The sequence below is a fragment of the Anas acuta genome, chromosome 1, assembly GCF_963932015.1.
Source record: "Anas acuta chromosome 1, bAnaAcu1.1, whole genome shotgun sequence".
Lineage (NCBI taxonomy): Eukaryota > Metazoa > Chordata > Aves > Anseriformes > Anatidae > Anas > Anas acuta.
In genome coordinates this window covers 82,437,894-82,457,987 of record NC_088979.1, presented here as the reverse complement: position 1 = coordinate 82,457,987, position 20,094 = coordinate 82,437,894, and the positions used below count along the sequence as shown (strand labels likewise).

Below are 20,094 nucleotides of genomic sequence, written 5' to 3'. Positions count from 1 at the left end.
GCTAGCCTGGAAAGAGCACCCAGCCATGAACAGGGGAGGTCCTGCTTCTGGCAAAAAGTTTGAATTCTTCACCAAAGTTTGTTGACACCTTCCAAAACTTTCTTGGAAGCTACCACAGGTTTGCTTTCTTTCTCCCATGCTGGTATTTGGCTCTTTCCCTCTTTCCTCAGCTGCCAAGAAGCTCCTCCTGCCTTTGGCAAAGGAGAGGACGTCCTGGCCTCAGGCTGGGCACCCTCATGAGCTGGAATGAAAGCTGCTCAGGTGTCCAGGGTGACACCCTGATGCCATGCTCCTCTGCTCCCAGTCTGGCTCGCAAGGCAGGGGTATGGACGCTTCCCTGAGTGTACTCCTTGGGTGTTTAAACTCATTTCAAGCAGCGAGCTACTTAATACTGCGCTGGTCAGGGCTGCTGTCTGATGAGCTGCTCCAAGCAGTCCCTTACAGAGCAGGTGCAGGAACTGCCTGGGGGCTCCAGAGAAGCTCATCAAGAGAAGGGCTCCAGCAGCATGGCTGAAAGTGGGCTTGGAGGTAGAAGCTAGACAGATGAGGGAGCCAGTTCGAGCTCTGCAGAGGGCTACTGCCAACACTTTAAATGTATTTAACCTGATAAGCGCGTGCATACTGTTCTGAATTAGGCTGAGACTTGGGTGGAATTTTGGATGGTTTCTTTTTGGTCTTCATCATAGAAGCTACCATAAGGTAGGGTAAGATACAGGGTATGCATGCTTTTTTTTTTCTTCTTCTTTTTTTTTTTTTTTTTCTTGCATTTTTTTTCATCACCGTATCTGGCCTTAGAGAATGAATACATTTTGTATCAGTAAATTAGGTAGTATTCTTCCCCCTGATGTGTGTTATCTTAACCTCTAATCCCCTCTTACATTAAGGCACTATATATTGCTATTCAGAACATACATATTCATCTATATGCACACAAAGATATGGGCATATGCTAGCTCCTTTTTTGCCTATATCATTTGGTGATATTACAGTTACTCTGAATAAAAATAATTTAGGAGGTACTCCAAGAGAAATTAAGATGTTTCAATCAAACCACAAAGCAAATGCAGATGACACTTCGAGCAGAGCTCTCCAGTAGAAGCAATGATTTGTCTCCCTCTGTGTATTGTGGAAAAACTGATCTATGCCGTTCCCCACTCAGTGATGTACAATCACTGTTTTGAAGATACATATTGTTAGTTTTTTATTCTTTATTTTATGGAGAAAATGCATTCCTCACAGAAGATGTTCAGAGGAGCAATCAATACACAGAATGAATTGTCTGTTGTTAGATCTGAGCTGCTTATCTGCAGATAGTACATTTTCTTAACCAGTGTGCTCTAATAAGCATCATGGCTGAATCACAATGAACATCTGATTCCCCTATCAAAAACACATACACGTAAAAACAAACAAATTTCACTCTACCTTCACTGTCTTTGACAGCTTAAATTTTAAATACCTGAAGGGATTTTTAAAGTAGTTATAATACGAAATCCATAGTCATAGTCAGACCACTAGGTTTCAAATACCTTAGCCTTTAAGAAATGGAAAATAGCTGGGCAGAATGCAGTTGGGTAAATGCTCCATTATCTTTGCTTTCCTTGCATTGAGAAAGAATCCATTAAAGAAAAAATAAAATCCCCCGTTTCTTCTATATCCTATCTAATAGAAAAGTCTTTCAATGTGCACATTGTTACTGGGGATTAAATACTTATATAAGTGAACCATTCTCTTCTCTCTTTCCCTTACTGCTTCCTTGCTCTTGCTTAGGTAACTGGCTCATTTGGTGGAGGACTACTTCTCTGATGCTTTCTTCTGAGGATGGGCATTGGAAGAACTCAGAGACCAATGTCTCCATCCACACCCAGTCAAGGCTGGTGGAAGTTACCACTTCCACCAAAAAACTAGGCTGGAGCTTACCTGCCTAGGTAACAGAACAGGAGGTGGGTGACTCTGGTGGGTTCCTGATGCTCACTTAGCAAGAGCTTGCTGCACAGTTACACTCCTACTTTCTCTCTCCTTTTTAATGATAATTAAATAAGCATACTAGCTAGCTAATAGCTGGTGCTGAATCCTACTGAATCATCTTCCTAAGATATACCAGCAAAAAGACTTGTGTCATGATGAAAAATCCTACCCACTATCAGTTCTTTAAACCAGCCTCAATTAAATCAGCCTGCTGGCCAGGACTGTGCTGCAAAACCCACTTGTCTTGATAGTTCTGTTTTGACGTGGGAACCTTCTCATTTTGGTCTTGTTAAAAAAAGTTTTTACTGATTTAGTTCGGAGGTGCAGAATGGGAAATTCTGTGATCAATAAGGGCACAAGCACTTGCTGCTTGTTTCTAAATCTTACCTAGACATATATTTTTTTGCTTGAATGTTTCTGAAATTTGACATTTCAAAGTACAGTCATTTGTAAATTAGAGGAAACTGAAACTGTTAGACTTGCAATCTGGAAGCTGTTAGGTCTATGGGGAATGTACTTACCTCTTTTGCATTCCCAGATTTACCGACAGACCTCTAAAAGAGAACTGGATTGAACCTCTGAGGATTATGGTAGCAGCACCTAGAGATCTCCATGGTGAAAAGCTCTGTACAAACACAAGGCAATTGAGAGTCCTCAGAGATACAGTGTAAGCAGATGAAGAAGAGCGGTGAAAAAGAGACACAGGAAAATAAAGTGCTTTCTGCAAGATGATACCAAAACTCAGTGGAATAGCCAAGCTTTAACTCCAGGTTTTGTGATTTTTAGTCCAGTGTCCTATGATATTTCACGCTGTCCCCTAACACTTGTACTGTGTGCTTCCTTTTTATACTCTGAATATCTCCATCTGTCTATATAGACACATCTACACACAGCATAGAGGCATATCTCTCTCCATATATGTAGATAAATCTATGTGTATATACAAATTTATCATATAGCCCACATTCCAAATAATGTTGATATTTTAAAGACTTCTATTGAAATAGTATAAGTTTATTTTTCTCCTTCAGAAATATCCAGAATGTCGCACTCTTTTTCCTTCCCATTATGGAAAGGAATCCTTTCTTGCCTTCTGAGAAAGAGGCAGTGATATTGAAATTTCCACAAAGAGAGTTCGTCCCTTGAGTGTTTTTACAGGCATTTGTGCTGAAGAGATGTTAACACAAGCAGCATTTCACATGAAATATATTCCCATTGCTCAGGATTCTGCTACTTGATGCTTGCAGTGCCACAGCTCCCCACATTTCCCAGCCCTCTGAAGATCCCTATAGCAGAAGTAAGAAAACCAGGACTTAATATTTGGATTATGGAAAAATAAAATTAAAAAAAAGAAAAAAAAAAAAAGAAAGAAAAAGGAAAAGAAAAGCAAAAGGAACAACATTTCAAGGTTTTCTTTATGTGCGATGTGGGAGGGGGCAAATGACAGGTTTGCTTTGGGACCACTTTAAATCAGCTTTTCCAGTCCTAAGTGGCTAGGGGATTCTTTGTTTGTAACAAGGACCAAGGCAAGTGGGTGCTACCCCCAGTGCTGTGTTATCCTCAGCTCCTCATGGTGGGTTGAGCTGCCATCCCCCCAGAAAAAAAGAGAGGAGCTCCCCTCTGGCAGACAAGGTGTCCCCCCCACCTCAGCCAGGACAGGCCTTGCTCATGCCGTCAGAGTGCTTCCAAGGTGAACCGCCCGTGTTATGTAAATGTCGATTTTCATTGCTGCGGGTGCGAGCAGGGATGAACCACCCCAGCTGGCAAGGGAACTGAAGTGAGGCCTCGCTTCCTTCCCCACCTCTGATCTCAGATCAAACGCCTCAGCCCTGCCTGCCGCACCCTGCTCCTGCAACCAGCAGCGCCGCCAGGCTGATGCCGGGGGCACCCGCATGGCACGGCCCCACCAGCACCACCAGCTCCGGTGGGGCAGCACAGGGCTGCCTTCTCCTGATGGCCCCTGCCATGGCGCTTGGTACTGCTGAGGGCAGGAGGAGGATGTCCAAGTGGGAAAGGGAAGGCAGAGGAACAGAAAACGCCATATCGGAGCATGATCCCAGGAGCATCGCTACTAATTGCAGCAAACTTGGCAGAATGGGGGCCTAATAGGCCTCCTTCACAGGATTGTGTGACTAAACACCAGATGCCCTCAAGGCACAAACTGACAAGGCTGTGTAAATCTTCCATAAAATGTCTGTGATCCTTCTGACAGAGACAGGATGTTGACAGGAGGCCATCCTCCTGTGGGGTAGAAGCTGCTGACGTAGGGGTAAAGGTGCATATTTCATGAAAACATCCATTTTCCTGGAAAAGTGGCAAGGCCTCAAGTACTTTCTTTCTATTTTTCTCCCATAGAGCAGCATGGCTGTCCATTGCCATGAAGAGAACCGGATGCCTTATGGATGATCTTGGTGCGTCATGGGAGGAGAGGGTTACTTTGGATTTATCTAAGAGCGTTGCAAACCACATGGCCCTTTTCTCTCCAACCTTATCTTTGAAATGTCTCAAGAGACATTTTATTTTTATGACTGCTCAAGGACTATAAGCCCGAGGAGCTGCTTTTGGGAATGCATATGATCCCTGTCACATCAGATGATTGCATCGTAACGTCAGCGCTGGCTGTGGAACACCGAGTAGCTGCTGGGTCTCAGCTCTCCATCTGCAGCTCCCCAAGCTCCAGGGTTTTGAATCTAGAGTTTTAATTTTGGTATTTTCAATAATTTGAAACCATTTATTAAATGGGTTAATGCATGACATCTTACCTCCATATGTTCTGTGGTCAGCAAAACATATAGAGATTGCTCTTGAGAAATTTTTATCTGTGTTTGTGGTTAATGTGGATGATTCCCTTAGGGAATGTTATGGTACTGCGCCAATGAGTCTTCTTGTTCCAAAGCACAATAAAACTTCACAATTTTAAATCATTGGCACAAAACCTTTTTAGGTTATGTCAGAAATACCAGGTATCAGTTTCAATAAAGTTGCAGCTTTTTTTTTTTTTTTTTTTTAATGTTTAAATTTATTAGCAGCATGAAAACAGTAATCTGCAATATACCTGCAGGTCAAAATGAGGAAACTAACCTTCTTGAAATGAAGATTTGAGAGCTTTTTTCCTCTTTAAAATTTCACAAAAATAGAACCTTGAGCTTTTTAGAGGCACAATTTTCTGATGGAAAAATTCCATGGAAAAATATGTAACTAACATCCTACTGTCAGAAAATCTGGGAAATTTAAACATTGTTAGAATTACAAAAAAAAAAAAAAAAAAAAAAAAAAAAAATCAAATGTGTATTGGTAACACTTTGACATGAGTTACTGCACACATGAGTGGAAGTGGAGTTTGAGGTCTTGTAATAACATTTTTTTCTTTTGGAAGATAAAATCAAAGTGTTTCTCCAAGCTGCTTTTGTGAAACTGACGTCAGATACAACCCCCTTGATCCTCCATTGGATCTGAATCTCATGGAACACATCACTAAGCTTCAGAGGAGGAAATAAATACTTTTAGCAAGGGCATATTCCTCTCTGGTTATGGTCAACGTCAGGCTGTTGAATTTGTTCTGGCTCTCCCTGATAGAGAAATAGCCCACAAAATGATACTGTTATGTCAAAAGATAACTGGTTAATCTCATCTTCCAAACTACTGCACCTATTTCTCACTGTGAGCTTGATTACTCATTTCAGACATTCATTTCTTTCTGTTCTACACAGACCTACATTATGCTGCCATATGTCACTGGCAACCTTGACGTCAGGAATGATTACTTTTGTACCTGTGAGTCTAAATGTTAGGGGTTAATTAAATATGTCTCTAATGATTGTTTTTCTTATGTTGCTGTTCAAAGTTTTGGTACCAGGTTGAAAGTGATAAAATCTAGAAAGAGAGAGCAGCCTGGGAAGAATGACTTCATAGGAATACTTATTTTTCTGGAATACGAAAACAGTTTGGTAATGTAGGAGAAGTAGATGACTGGGTTTTGTGCATTAATGACTAAGCATGTGTCACACCAAAGGTCATTCATTTCATATACACTGCAAATACGCAAGCCTAGGTCTGTCTGATGGTGACTAGTAGCAACATTTCTTGTTTTGTCTCCATCATTATGGGTTTGTGATTGTGGTGGGGAGGTCTCAGATCCATGATTTTGTTCATGTCAGTGTAATTATTGCACAGTCAATAGTCATAATTCTCTAGAGATGTGGGAATTGCTGTAGATGGGAGAAATCAGGTTGGATATTAGGAAAAACCTCTTCTCAGAAAGAATGGTTAGGCATTGGAACAGGTTGCCCAGGGAAGCAGTGGAGTCATTGTCCCTGGAGGTGTTTAAGGGAAGGGTAGATGTGGCACTTAGTGACATGGTGTCCTGGTTTCAGTTAGCACAGAATTAATTTTCTTCCTAGTAGCTGGTGGAATGCTGTGTTTTGGCTTAGGATGAGAAGAGTGCTGATAACACCCCGATGCTTTAATTGTTGCAGAGCAGTGCTTATACTAAGCCAAGGACATCTCAGCCTTTTGCTCTGTCCTGCCAACGGGCAGGCTGGGGGTGCAGTAAGAGCTGGGAGGGGACAGACCCAGGACAGGTGACCCAAACTAGCCAAAGGGGTATTCCATACCATCTGACGTCATGCTAAACAATATATAGGGGTGGCTAGCTGGGGGGAAGGGGCCGGACTGCTCGGGGTTAGGCTGGGCATCGGTCAGCGAGTGGTGAGCAATTGCATTGTGCATCACTTGTTTGTACATACTATTATTACTTTCCTATTATCACCATTGTATTATTATTGTTATTATTTTTATTATTATTTTGTTATTATTATTTTCCTGTCTTATTAAACTGTCTTTATCTCAACTCACGGGCTTCACTTTCCATTTCTCTCCCCCGTCCCAGAGAGGGAGGGGGGAGGGTGAGCGAACGGCTGCGTGGTGTTTAGCTGCCAGCCGGGTTAAACCACGACACATGGTTTAGGAGGTAATATTGGTGGTAGGTGGACTACCGGACTAGATGACCTTGGACGTCTTTTCCAACCTTAATGATTCTATGAAATGGCTTCCACAACAATCAGATCTGTAACTAGGCTATTTTGCCTTTCTCACCAACAAGCAATGGAGCTGACGTGAATGAACTGGAGGATGTTTTATCTGGGTTCACAGACAGGTTTATACATTTCAGGCAAAAGGTGAGCCCATATTCTGAAATTACAATTTCAAAAACTGATCCCATATATACTGAATACCTCCAGCCAGATCATAGCTTGGGAACTATTTATGAAGCCAATATATTTGTCTAAGAAATTTAAGTGAGGACTTCTTTCTCTATGAGCAATTATTAATGTATGAAGTTTATTTCTATCTGGCAAGCCAGCAGACACTCATTTGAATCTATCTATAGCATAAGAAAAAAAAAAAAAAACAAAAAAACTGTGCCTGAGCATTAGAATGACCATTTTATCTCATGATGTGAGCACCCTCTGGCAAGTGTTCCCCATCTACCCAGAGATGATGTGTAAGCAGGCCATTAAAACACAAGTTTGAGTACAGCAAGACAACAGATATCACGTGCATAATGAACATCAGTGTTATTGCCTCTGATCAGCTACAGATATAGTTGCAGTAAGGCAAGTGCCTCTGTGCTTCACAGAAAGGCCATGGCACATTGCAGGTAACAATTACTGTTCCACCATGTACCCAGTTATGCCATAACCTTACCTCTGAAGTTAGAATGAAACCAACTGTGATTTAAAAATGACTAGAACAGAGCAGTCCTGGTATCAAATTGCCCCTGCCATAGTCAGGAGAAAGAAAGAGTTTTATCACCCAAATCTGAAGTTGTCCTCTTCTTTTGTGGAATTAGTCCTGTCCTTCTGTGGAAGCTCGGTTTCTTTTATACTAATACTGACATAAGTGAGCACCAGCTAACTATGTGCTTTGCTTTCCAGTGACGGCTGACTTTCTCTTGAGTGCAGACAGTTGTTGCTATTGCCTCTCTTTTTTTTTTCTTTTTTTTTATAGTCTTCTTCTTAGACTGCCATTTCAGAGCTGTTCTGACACAAGACAAGATTTCTTACAGTCTCACCTGCATTAGGTTGAATTTGACTGCACATTGATGAGTTAAGGGAGTGCTGAGGGAAAGGAAACACTATTCCCATGTGTCTCTTCTCTGAACAAATATTCCTAGAATGTCAGAAAAGGTGAGCAAGGGCTTCTAGCTGGAGAGACTACTACTTTCTACAAATTCTACCTTAGCTAGGGCCTGGGGTTTTTCACTTTGCAAGTGAAAGCAGTAAGATCTTGTTGTGAAGATCCATCAGTACAAGCTTAAAGACGTGCCTTATTTGCCTAAGTCTAGGAAGAAACTACCATGAAGTTAGATACTTCTCCCTCAAACAACTGCATAGACAAAAGGGATCTGAGTGAACAATCTGGAATTAAAAAATAAATACTATTCTTTACGAAAATATCCATACTGTTTCAATAAATTTATAAAAGCAGGCTTTAATTGAAGTGTAGATTTTTTTCCTCACTTGTTCAGAAAAGGTTTGCTTCCATTTGAATCCTATGCTGTTATATACTCAATTTCCTTTTTTATTATTATTATTATTAAAAATGTATTTATTGAAAGTATTTCTGTAAGACTCAGGAATCTTGGCAATCATTTTTATTGGATTGATCAGTTCCACTTGCATACAAATTTCTGTATTTGAATTAACTGTTGCAACATTTTATTTTATTTTTTTTTTGTCATATAAACTGTTCTATTGATTCTGACATAAATAACACATGGAGTACTCCAAATCATAAAAACATAATTTGGGGGGATTATTACCAGTATCTTCTATGTACCATACAACAACAAGCCCATAAACAAAACGCAACTGTAAGGCAGCTGCCATTAGCCTGACTGGAATTATATGCTTAATTTTGCATGTCACTGAGACACGAATGAAAAACAAACAAAATCCTACTAATATATCTTATGTGGCTACTGAGAGGAAAAAAAAATGGAAAAAAAAACCATCCAGCTACTCCATTTTTATTTTGAACTGTTATTTGGTGTGTGTAGGGAGGGAGGTTGCTTCCTTATCATTATGACTGCCTTTCTGATGGAGTAGAGTGACAGCTACATGCTCCCGGAAAGCATCTCTTCTGCTGCAAACATACCAGCCACTTTCAGGACAGCTTAGTCAAACTGCAGCTTAGTGCCTCGTTTGCAGTGCTTGGATTCCTCAGTGTGGTTTGCTGTTCCAGAGAACATTTTAGGAACCACTATCTACTTGATCCGTGTTCCTGTTCCTTCATTTTTGAGTCATCATCAGCAATGGATTTAAGATTGGTCACTAATTCTCTTTCCTTACATGGACATCCTTTACATGTTTTTTAGGCATCACATTTGCATGTGAACCACTACTTAGCTTTTGGGGTTTCTTTTATTTTTTTAGACCCTGCAGTCAGGCAACACAGATTAGTTTCCTTGGATGACTGTCAGGGCTCACAAACGGAAGCCTAGAAGCAAGGCTGAGCTGAAATTTGCTGAAACAAGTGCAAATTGACACAATGGGCTCTAGTTTATAATAAAAGTAGTTGGAACTGAGGTATAAAGATGAAAGTGTCTTCCAAGGGAGTACGCATCCAGTCCATCTGTGTTGGAAGAGATACAGCTGTCATGTGTCTGGGTTTTGTTGATCTTGTCTCATTTTCTGACTGGAAATATCACTCCTTCTGGACTGCTGAATATCTACAAATCCAGGCCAAATGGACATGTATTTTTCAGATCATGTCTGGACAGAGTTTCTGGGCAGAGAAAGAAGATATGGCTGGAAAGTCTGGATCCTAGGCAGATGTTCTGCCTGTGCATAGCAATTCCACCAAACTGAAGATGGGTACAAGCCTCTGAACGTTCAGCACCCTGCATGGGCACATGCATTGCTGCCCAGGACATCTCTGAACGACCTGTAGAAGAAGAAAAGTCAATGTGATTATGAACACACACACAAAAAAAAAAAAAAGGGAGAGAAATAAAGATGGAAGATCACTGTGCAACCCTGCAGCTAAATTATGTCTTTGCTCATGTATTGGCCTTGGTTTCCTACCTAGACATTATGCTAAAGCCTTGGACACAATGATTACATGTCCTTGCCTTACTGATGCAGTAGTCTCTTGTTTGCTGTTGGTTATCAGCAGACATGGAGCACAGCTCTGATGTGCCCAAGATCATTATATGACTGGATTTCTTGCACCAAATACAAGAAAGCCTAATGTCATGTTGTTCCATTTCACAAAACAGATCACAGCTGCTTTTATTATTACTATTATTATCATTATTATTAATTTTTCACTTTGAAAAGGGCTATTTGAATCAACAGGGAGATGCCCACATTTCATTAGATCACAGAGGAATGGATGAACGGATGGCATTTGTTTCTTCACATGGGGATTTTTTTAAAAATGCAGAGAAGAAAAGGAGAAAAATAAAACAAATGTTCTCATCCATCTGTCAGCAGTCCATTAGCAAACAAGTCCTTGGCAGTAGGGAAAGGAAGAGCATTTACCATGCTCTGAGGTAGGCAGTGGGGCAGAATCAATACTGGCTGACTTGTGGCAGCAGCAGTGCATCATGTCAAGTTGGACCTATCCCTTCAGCAGCAGCCAGCTTGATGCTTCTTCTTCCTCCTTCCTCTCTCCTCTCTGCTCACTGAAATTTCCCTTTGCAAACAATGCAGTGTCAGGGGGTGGGTGAGATTCCATATCTCCTGCCAATGCTGGGATTATCTGATTATCACTCAAAGAGAAAGCTTCTTTCCAAGAAAACCTCCCTGTGTGAGCTTGAAATTCTTTGTAGAACTTGCTTCACCTACACTTTCCATGTCTCATAAGAAATCTGTGATCTGTGCGCTTCCTCATTCTTTGAGCAGACTCAGGAGAAGCCAGAGGGCAGTGTGGCTGCCCTCTCCAAGCAGCTCTGGCTAGCTTGCCTCCACTTCTTCAGCTAGCACGTTTAATAACAGCTTAGGTGCCCATAAGCACATTGAGGAAAAGTTCTGTGAAAAAAAAGGAAAAGTATGATCACCTTAAATAGTGTACTTCAGGGACAGGATGAGGAAAATGAAGCTGTTTTTTATTTGCGTTGTGCTCCATGGAGACAGGGAAGCTTTACTAGGGCTCGGTTGAATAATGAGCTGCTGAACAGAGAACCCTGAGTATTGCTTTACAAACAGTTCCTCGCAGAGTTCATATTAATTATCCCATTTTCTTATTAGATTCAGCTGATTTCTCACTCACTTTCACATGACTTTGTGCAAGGCTCTATGATGCTTTGTGAAAACAGCAATGACACATCTATGCTGATATAATCATTAGATAGCCTCACAACTCCTGCTTCCCAGTGTGGTCATTTGCTTGCAGACAGACACTGCTATGATGCTGTGAAAGTCTCTGTTTATGTAAAAATTGCTGCAAATCTGCAATGCAGATCATCAGTGGGGAATAGCCAGAGGGTGAAATCTGTTTTTCAAAGGTGCATAATTTTCCAGTGCTGGGCTATTGCTATGAAGGTTTACCCTCATTACAGATTTGGTTATACAAATATAGGTATTATTATTATATATTATTAACTTTCTCAGTTTTTATTTTTCACTCTTTTCCTGATGTTGCCTTGTCTCATGCTGCACCCAGGCAGGCAATGGCTTCCACATGACTGAATGACTGTAATCCTGCAGCAGGATGGGACAAGGATGGAGGAAAGCACTTTCCTGGGTACTCAGAGATGGTAATGGGCAAGTGCATTCTGATTCAGGCCAAAGCTATTTCTTGAATATAAAGAAAGCAGAAAAATAAACTTTCAAATTGAGTCCGTTTAATTGGTGCCTTCTTTGTCTGTCCAGCAACTCAGGGGTTTATCTGGTTTATTCTGCCCATTCCCTTCCCAAGTTGTTATGAAATGGCCAGACCTAAACGGGAAGGGAAGACGGAACTGGCTATAAGTACAGACCGGGGGATGAGAGGCTGGAGGGCAACCTCATGGAAAAGGATCCAAGGACTCTGATTGATGGCAAGTTGAATATGTGTTAACAGTGTGCATGGGCAGCCAAAATGGCCAGCTGTGTCCTGGGGTGCATCAGGCATGGCATTGCTAGCTGGTTGAGGGAAGTGATTGTCCTGCTCCGCTCTATGCCGGTGCAGCCTCACCTCGAGTACTGTGTGCAGTTTGGGGCATCATAATACAAGGAAGGACATAAAACTATTAGAATGTCCAACGGAGGGCTACGAATATGGTGAAGGGTCTGGAGGTAAAGACATATGAGGAGTGGCTGAGGCCCCTTGGTTTGCTCAGCCCCGAGCAGAGCAGGCTGAGGGGAGGCCTCATGGCGGCCTGCAGCTCCCTCACGAGGGGAGCGGAGGGGCAGGCGCTGAGCTCTGCTCTCTGGGGACAGCGACAGGACCCGAGGGGACGGCATGGAGCTGGGACAGGGGAGGGTCAAGCTGGGGGTTAGGGAAAGGGTCTGCACCCAGAAGGTGGTCGGGCACTGGGACAGGCTCCCCAGGGACGTGGTCAAAGCACCAAGCTGCTGGAGTTCAAGAAGCGCTTGAACTAGGCTCTCAGACATAGGGTCTGTTTTGTGGGTGGTCCTGTGTGGAGCCAGGAGTTGGACTCAGTGATCTTTGTGGGTCCCTTCCAACTTGGGATATTCTGTGATCCTCATATTAGAGGATGTTGTTGACCCATGTTCCTGGAGTGTGCAGAATACCCTTGCTGCCCAGAGACCATGAGCATGCCAGAGGCACTCACTGCTTGGAGCTCACTGCAGAGGTGCTGGCAGTCCTGCTGCCTCCGTGTGGGAAGCTGCATAGCTGCTAAAGTGCAATCCTGTTGGTGAGAGTCTGGTGCCTTGGCTGAGCTGTTATCCCCATTGAAGAGGGTGCTGGGCTGTCTGACCTACACCAGTGCTTGCTCAGTGCCTGTTGAATCACACTTTCCTGCAGAGTAAAGACATTTCTAAGGTATTTGTTTCCCCTAACAATGAAGGTTTTACTGGTTACCTCTTCTGAACCCTTCCTGGTGGGCTCACAGCTCATTTCTGTCTCAGAGGAACAGGAGAGCAGAGTCTGGCTGTGAGCACAAACAGGGCAGTACCCTGTCAGGGCTCCTTACCACCCCTGTTCTACAAGGGAAAGGTCAATGTTTTGTTTGATATATTCCAGACCTGGAGATGAGAGGAAGGGGGATGGGGTGGCAGTGGTGTGGTGAGAACAACACTTACTGACATTGTTGAGGAAAAAAGGAAATGGTAGCATTTCTTTTGTCTGCTTTTAGTAACCATTCTTTTATGCTAGCAAATAAATACTGATTCCATCCTTTGCCTGCATATTGATGTTTGTCTCTAAAACAATTTAGCTACAGCACAAGAATCGGAGCCTTCTGCATTAACCAAGGCAACAAGTGCAGTTGTGGACCTCTCCTTCACACCACTGCTTAAAACGCACATAATTGTGGTGCATATGAACTTTGTTTATAATCTCCTCACTGTGTATATGCATTCCATTGCAACCTGTGCAATATATCATTACATCTCTTACACTGTAGAAATACTGTATAAAAATGAGATTGAGTTCTGTATTTATAGTCATCTAGAGCCAGATGATGGGAAACATTTTCTGCTTAAAGAATAATCACTGTTAGTGTTTCCTGGAAACCCCTTTCATCAAACAGTGGGAATGTTTCTTGTCCTTAGCATCACATCTGCAAAGTTATAGCCAAGAAAATGTCAATAATTCCATTATTACAAATCCCAGTTTTCAAAGATTAATAATTTTACACATATACAAAGACAAAAGCATTTTGAACTGAAATTTGGCATAAACATTTGTAACCCAAGAGCAGAGCTTGCTTCTGCAAAATGATCTCCACAGTTTTGAAGCTGAGAGAACTCTCAAGGTGCCTACATTTTTTTATTTGCTTGTTTTTTCATTACTTTATTTAGTCAGTTGTTTGGAACTGATACAATCTCACTTGCTATCTGGCAAGAACTCATTTGTATGTCTGAGGCTCTCAATAGGAAAAGAAAAAAGTGGTTTACTGTGTCATGCTTTCTTGTTTTTATAATGGGACTTTCTCTAGATACCAAAGAAAGGGAGATGGTGAAGTTCAACTGGTGCAGCAGAATCCCTTTCTTGCTCATTAATTTTCCCTTTAAATATTCCAGACTCACATTTTTAATGTCCCTTTATACATAGCTGAGTAGTATGTGTAAGGAGTATTTTTCAAGAAAATGTCATTGCATAAAGAAACCAAAATCCCAAGTAACTCCCCAAGCACTTGGAATAAAGGAAACCTAATTTATTGTAGTTTTTGAGTTAGAACCACTTGATTTTACAAAGATACAAACTGTAGTTGAAGTCTTTTCCATAGCTAGACATTTTGTTTTTCATTCTTTCTTTCCTTCTTGCCATTTCTTTTCTCTAATGCAGATTTTAATTAGCTTGCTCTCTGTTTTTATAAATTTGGCTGAAAGTTGTATATTTGACATCTCTTCCCTTCTTCCTTCTTCCTTTTTTTTTTTTTTTTTTTTTTTTTCTTGTGAATTGGTGAACAGGATCAAAAAGTATTGCCAGGTACTCCTGTTTCTACATAATTAAAAATACACATACAGCAGGAATGCACAAATCTCATTAGCTTAGAGAAGAAGGCTTAAAAAAGCCTTCTGTCTTTCTCAGTTTTTGTGTGACAATGTCTCAGTTGTCCAAGAACCCCTAATAAATTAAGAACGTGCAATAATAGTGTGAATTTCTCATCAATCATTGCCCGATTATGTTTGGGCACCTACGCAAAATGTAAATAAACCAAAGTGCCAAACATAAGGCAACATGCCCAGTTTCATTTTATTATGCAACTGGCAAGTTGCTACACTACAGAAGTGCTGGTGAAGATGAATTTGAACAGATGTTTTTTTTGTGCTGGCCTAAAATCTTGTGTCAAAATCTAGGACTTGGCGATATTCTGAACACCCACATTGTTCATGTTGATTATGAAGGAGTACAGCCTACTTCAGCTTCTTCCAAGAGACCTTGTATCCCTGCTTTGCATTTCTGGACTGTTGGCTTAAACAATCCACTTGCTCTGTACACATGCACTTGCTTCCTCCCTCAATCACCTCTCCAAAGCATGAACAAACTTCCTGAAGTTATCACTCTGTATTTCAGCTTGTAAAACACAGCATTTCAGGATTTTTTCACTAGCTGCCTTGGCTGCTACTCCTGCTGTGGAGCTGTGGCATGACGGGTGCCCGGAATCTGAAACCTAAGTGGAGGAAGTGGCAGGCATTTGATACACCCGTCCATGCACGTAGCACTGCAATAATCATCCGTCAAATTGAATGCTCAACATCACAGACTAGACAGCTTGAGTAGGAAGTGTACGCTTTCATGAGGAGTAGTCTTTATTCTGTCATTAAACCGATACAACTGGGTCAGAAACAACCAAAGTGAGTTCATGATTAATGTGTTAAAGGCAATCGACTGTAACTCTGTCATCTTTTTCCAGCTGAGGGAAGGGGCTAAGTGAACTCTTGGTCAATCTGTGCATAGAACACCTCTCTGCTTTGAGTTGTACTTATGCTGGCTCGGAATTAAAAATGTTTCTGAGACAGTCATTTTTATTTGGATTGACCTTCAGATGGCACAATGTGCTTAAGAGAATCTGCAATAAGAAATGTCTGCCAGACAGAGGTGCCCCTTCCCCTGAGCACTGTCCACACCAAACCCAGAGAGAAAGAAACAAATCCACTGGCCTGCCAAGAGAAGCTAAAAGTGCGGAGAGGAACGTCTACCTAGACGATACTTACCTGGATAGACCTGCACGCCACGCCAGGTCAGCTCTTCAATAATACAGAGAAACCAGAAAGCCTCATCACAGGTGATCTTCATATAAACTCAGTGGGAAGCACTTGAAACAACAAAAAAACTGATTGAACAAATTTCCTGAGTACTTTGGCTTCAGTTAGAGTATTCACATACTTAAACAAGCTGGACTCTTCACCTAAGTGGTGACCTCAAACAGAAAACAGCATATGCTATGTAAGTGCTGGAAGGGTGTAAAACATGTGTGAACACCATGTATGGCCTTCTGCCTTCCAAGAGAACACATTAGGGAATAATCTGGTGTTAACTGAGACTGTTCTTAGGACTTACACTTTCGGTAATTAATATCCCTATTATCATCAGGGCAGGGGGAATTTGTCCTGTAAAAATATTTTTTGCTGCAACACTGACAGGATACCTTTAGTATAATCAGGACAGATAATTCCAGACCTGGAGAACTAGAAGAAAGTGGAAAAGTCATGGCAGTTGTTTAATGTCTGATAAGTAAGTTGTGAGTATGTCAATGGCAGGTAACAGTGCTTGTCTTCCTCAGGAGTTCTGTAGCATGACGTGTCATCTATTCTTGTCTGTAGAAATCACCCCAAAACCTGCATGAGATTTTCTGCTTGTACTTTTTTTTTTTTTCCAATTGAATTATGCTGATATAAAACTGTTGGAATAGAGAGGAGCATCAGGGTGTCTGTCATCAGTGTCCATACCAATATGACGAGCATTAAAAAGAGACCATTCCTCAGTAGTGCAGAGGACGAGCGCTGCAGTGGATTGTATTTCTGGTACTATTATTACAGAAAGACTTGCAAGAAACATACATGCTGTGGATGAAATGGGTATGGAATCATAGAGGCTAATGATAGAAAAAGGCCACTTATGTCAACTGCTACATTTCCCTGCTGATATAGGATTGTTCCCAATGAGATTCGATGTATTTTTAGTGCTTTGTCCAGTCTGGTTTTATATGTAAATAACAAAGATTGTCTGTCATAAAGGAGCCTGAAATAGTTTTGTTCTAGTTCTGTCTTCCCTTTTCCCCTTCTTATTCAGGCTGAATGGGAACAGGAAAGACATTCATTCTCTCTCTCTCTCTCTCTCTCTCTCTCTCTCTCTCTCTTTTTTCCCTCTCCTTTTTGCTGTTTGACCCTCTTCATAGACAGGATTTCTCTGACCTGATTTTTAAAAAACTGCATTTGGACAGTTCAGCATTATATCCTACTTTATCACAGGTCTGATTTAAGAGGTCTCTTCAAAATGCAGAGGCTGTGTTTGACAGGAAACAAACCCCTTGCAAACCAACCTGAAAAATAAGTAACAAACAAAGCAGTGATTTCTGCTCAGATAGGAACTGAAATGGAGCTTTTGCACGTGCTTTCTTCTGTTCTGTGTCTCATACCTCACCTTATCATCGATGTTATTGAGGTTCTGCTCACTCTCTGCCTATCCATTAGGCATAGCCTTCCAGAACATTGGATGTGTTCCCCTTTTTTGACTTTGCAATCTTAGAGAGTTGCATCTCAAGAGGACATAAACTGGTAAGGCATGGCTTCCAGAAAATTAAGTTTTTGGTTTGAAACTTATCTGTATTAGGAAACAAACTTCTCCTTAGTGGTTTGCCATTACACATACCAGCAACTCAAGTAAAGAGACCAAGGAAGTTACAGCTGAAGTGTGCTTATCTTGACAAGTGAATGGCCCTCAGCATACCTTGTCTTTGAGCCATGTACAGTCACATCTCTGCTTTGGATTTGGTGAACCTAATACCTTCTAGTCAGTGAAACAGTGGACAGATTAATGCTCTCTTTGTTTCTGATGGGAGACACAATGGGAGCTACCATCTAGATGGTAGCCTGAATGAAAATATAGAGAACAAAATGATCTAGGGATTGAATTAATACCAGCTGAGTGAGCATGTCCTATCTGCAGCAAAAGGAACAGAGAGATGAAAAATGAGGACACAAAAAAAAAAAATACTTGTCATTTGCTACTAAGATAAAGCTGTGGAGAGAGAGAGAGTCCAAGGAAAAAAGAACTTGTATTACGGATTGTGCTGGCTGAAAAGAGCCTTGAAATAGAAACTCAGTCCTATTTACTGTCCATGCTGTGTTCAGGGAAACAGGGCTCCTGATGTCCTCATTCAATAATCAGCCTTGCACAAAGCACCCATCTCCAGCACCAGTTTCTTTGCCCAATGCAAACAACCCTCAAGGCGTTCAATATTGTCTAACTGCTGCAGTTGCTTTCATAAAAGATGATAATAAAAAGTGCTGCTTTCTCTCAGAAGAAAACAAAGGCAAAGCTGCAGGGTTTTACCTGGTGCCCATTACCACCCAGTGACAGGCTGAAGTATCGTGGGCTTTGAGAAGTCCTCCCAGAAGCTGATGAGAGCAAAAGCAGCCTTGGCCCTTACTTCAACTTACTCCTGATTTACATCAGGGAAAGAAGAAACAGCATGCAAGGGCATGGGGATAAACTATGCAAAGAGGAAGAATGTTCACCAGAGGGAGAGTGAAAATACACCAGAAATGGAAGACTATTGACAGCATGTATTGTATTGTCAAGCACTGTATTCACATAGGTTTTTTCCACTAAAACATCTGATTAAGGACACTTGACAATAAGTGTTGGAGCAGGACGTTTCTGTTCTCCCAGAAACCCAAACACCGGCCTTGGATTTATGGCTGTCCTTCCCAGTATGTATCTCCTCACGTTTGTGACATTGATTTACATAACCACAGTGAGCCAGTCAGCTTATGAATCTATTTCTAATAGAATACTTACTGATAAACCAGTTTCAGGCAATCAGGAAAATCACATCTGTGTCTTAGCAACAGAAAATATTGCTAACCTGAAAAACAGTCACCAACAACTTCACGCTATCACAGGAGAAGTGAGTTATTTTAAAATAAGTTCAGATTTGTGAAATGGCTTTTTCTTTTCTTTCCTTTCTTTCTTTTTTTTTTTTTTAATACCATAAGTCTAGTATGACCCAACTTTAAAAAAAATAAAAACAACACTTTTTTTTTTTTTTCTTTAATCATCTTCCTTCTTGTCATGCCTTCTTACAGCCCTTTCTCCTCAACTTGTAGCTGCCTGCCTCACTTTCTGAGTGTGGTCTTCAGGGTTTACCAGTATCTTTCCCAAGAGCTGTATTTTGTATTTTCTGATGTTTGAGTTTGCTGCTTTTCTTCCATTGCAATTACAGACTGCATTTTACAGGATTCCCTGGTTTTTATATGCTCTGCCTGCAACAGTCACCCAGATTTCCTCAATTTGTTTTTTTTTTTTTTTCCTTTTTAACAACTCACTTCAGAGCACTCGTGTCCCTTTTTGTCTTCTATCACAAAACAACCAACATTTTGATTTTTTCAGTATATTTATGTTTCCATGGTGAAGAGAATATTATAATCTTTTCTTGTGGCTTACCAGCTTTGAATGGTATACACTACAGATTTACTTTTTAATCTTTTGGCATAGTTTTCCGCTTTGAACCCTTTGTATTCAAGAGAAACATATTTAAAACCAGGTGATTAGTAGATATCTGCACTTCAAGGCCAAAAAAAATGGTAGTCTGACTTCCAGAAAATTTCACCCAGCTACCCTTATCCTGGGTTCAGCATCTTGTATTTGCCTAAAGCATGTCTCCCAGAAAGGCACCTGGGCTTGAGTTAAAGGATTCACATCTTCATGTGGTAGTCTGCACAAATAATTAATCACTATCTTGAAACATTGTTCCTTATTTCTCATTTGAATTTGTCCAGATATAACTTCCAGATACTGATTCATGTTTGGCTTCTGCTAGATTAAAGTACATAAGGTACTTATAATAAAATGCTGTTCAATCTTCTCTTTGACAGGTTAAACATATGGAGCTCTTCAAGTCTCTCACTTGATGCTCTTCCTGAACTGAATCATGCAAACGAATTATGTTGCACCCAGTATGCCATGGGGGGAAACAAGGGGAACATGTTTTGCACAGAAACATTGTACTTCAGCAGGGCTTGGGAGAGAAAGAAGAGGAGGAGAGGGAAGACTAGGCAGGGCAGGAGACAGACAGCTCCCTAGGCAAACTGCAAAGTCATCTGGGGATGAAAACAGGACTGTATGTGTCCCATTGCTTAACTTAAGCAGTTACTTAACTGCTGTTTTGAAAATAAATAAATAAATAAATAATAATTAAAAAAAAAAAAAAAGACATGGGCAGAGATTGCTTAGAACATAATTCATCTCCAACTGCATCTGCTGGTGGTTTGACCCTAGCAG

General features: G+C 41.1%; 1 protein-coding gene across 1 annotated transcript in view; it reads right to left on the bottom strand.

Moving 5' to 3' along the window:
• Positions 1 to 8,852: 8,852 nt before the first annotated feature.
• Positions 8,853 to 20,094, bottom strand: part of LOC137856402 (uncharacterized) — a 190,041-nt gene continuing 178,799 nt past the window's right edge. The window contains exon 7 of the mRNA XM_068682132.1: positions 8,853 to 9,915. Within this exon, the coding sequence (XP_068538233.1) occupies positions 9,864 to 9,915 (52 nt within the window). The 3' untranslated portion in view covers positions 8,853 to 9,863. The remainder of the gene's footprint in view (positions 9,916 to 20,094) is intronic.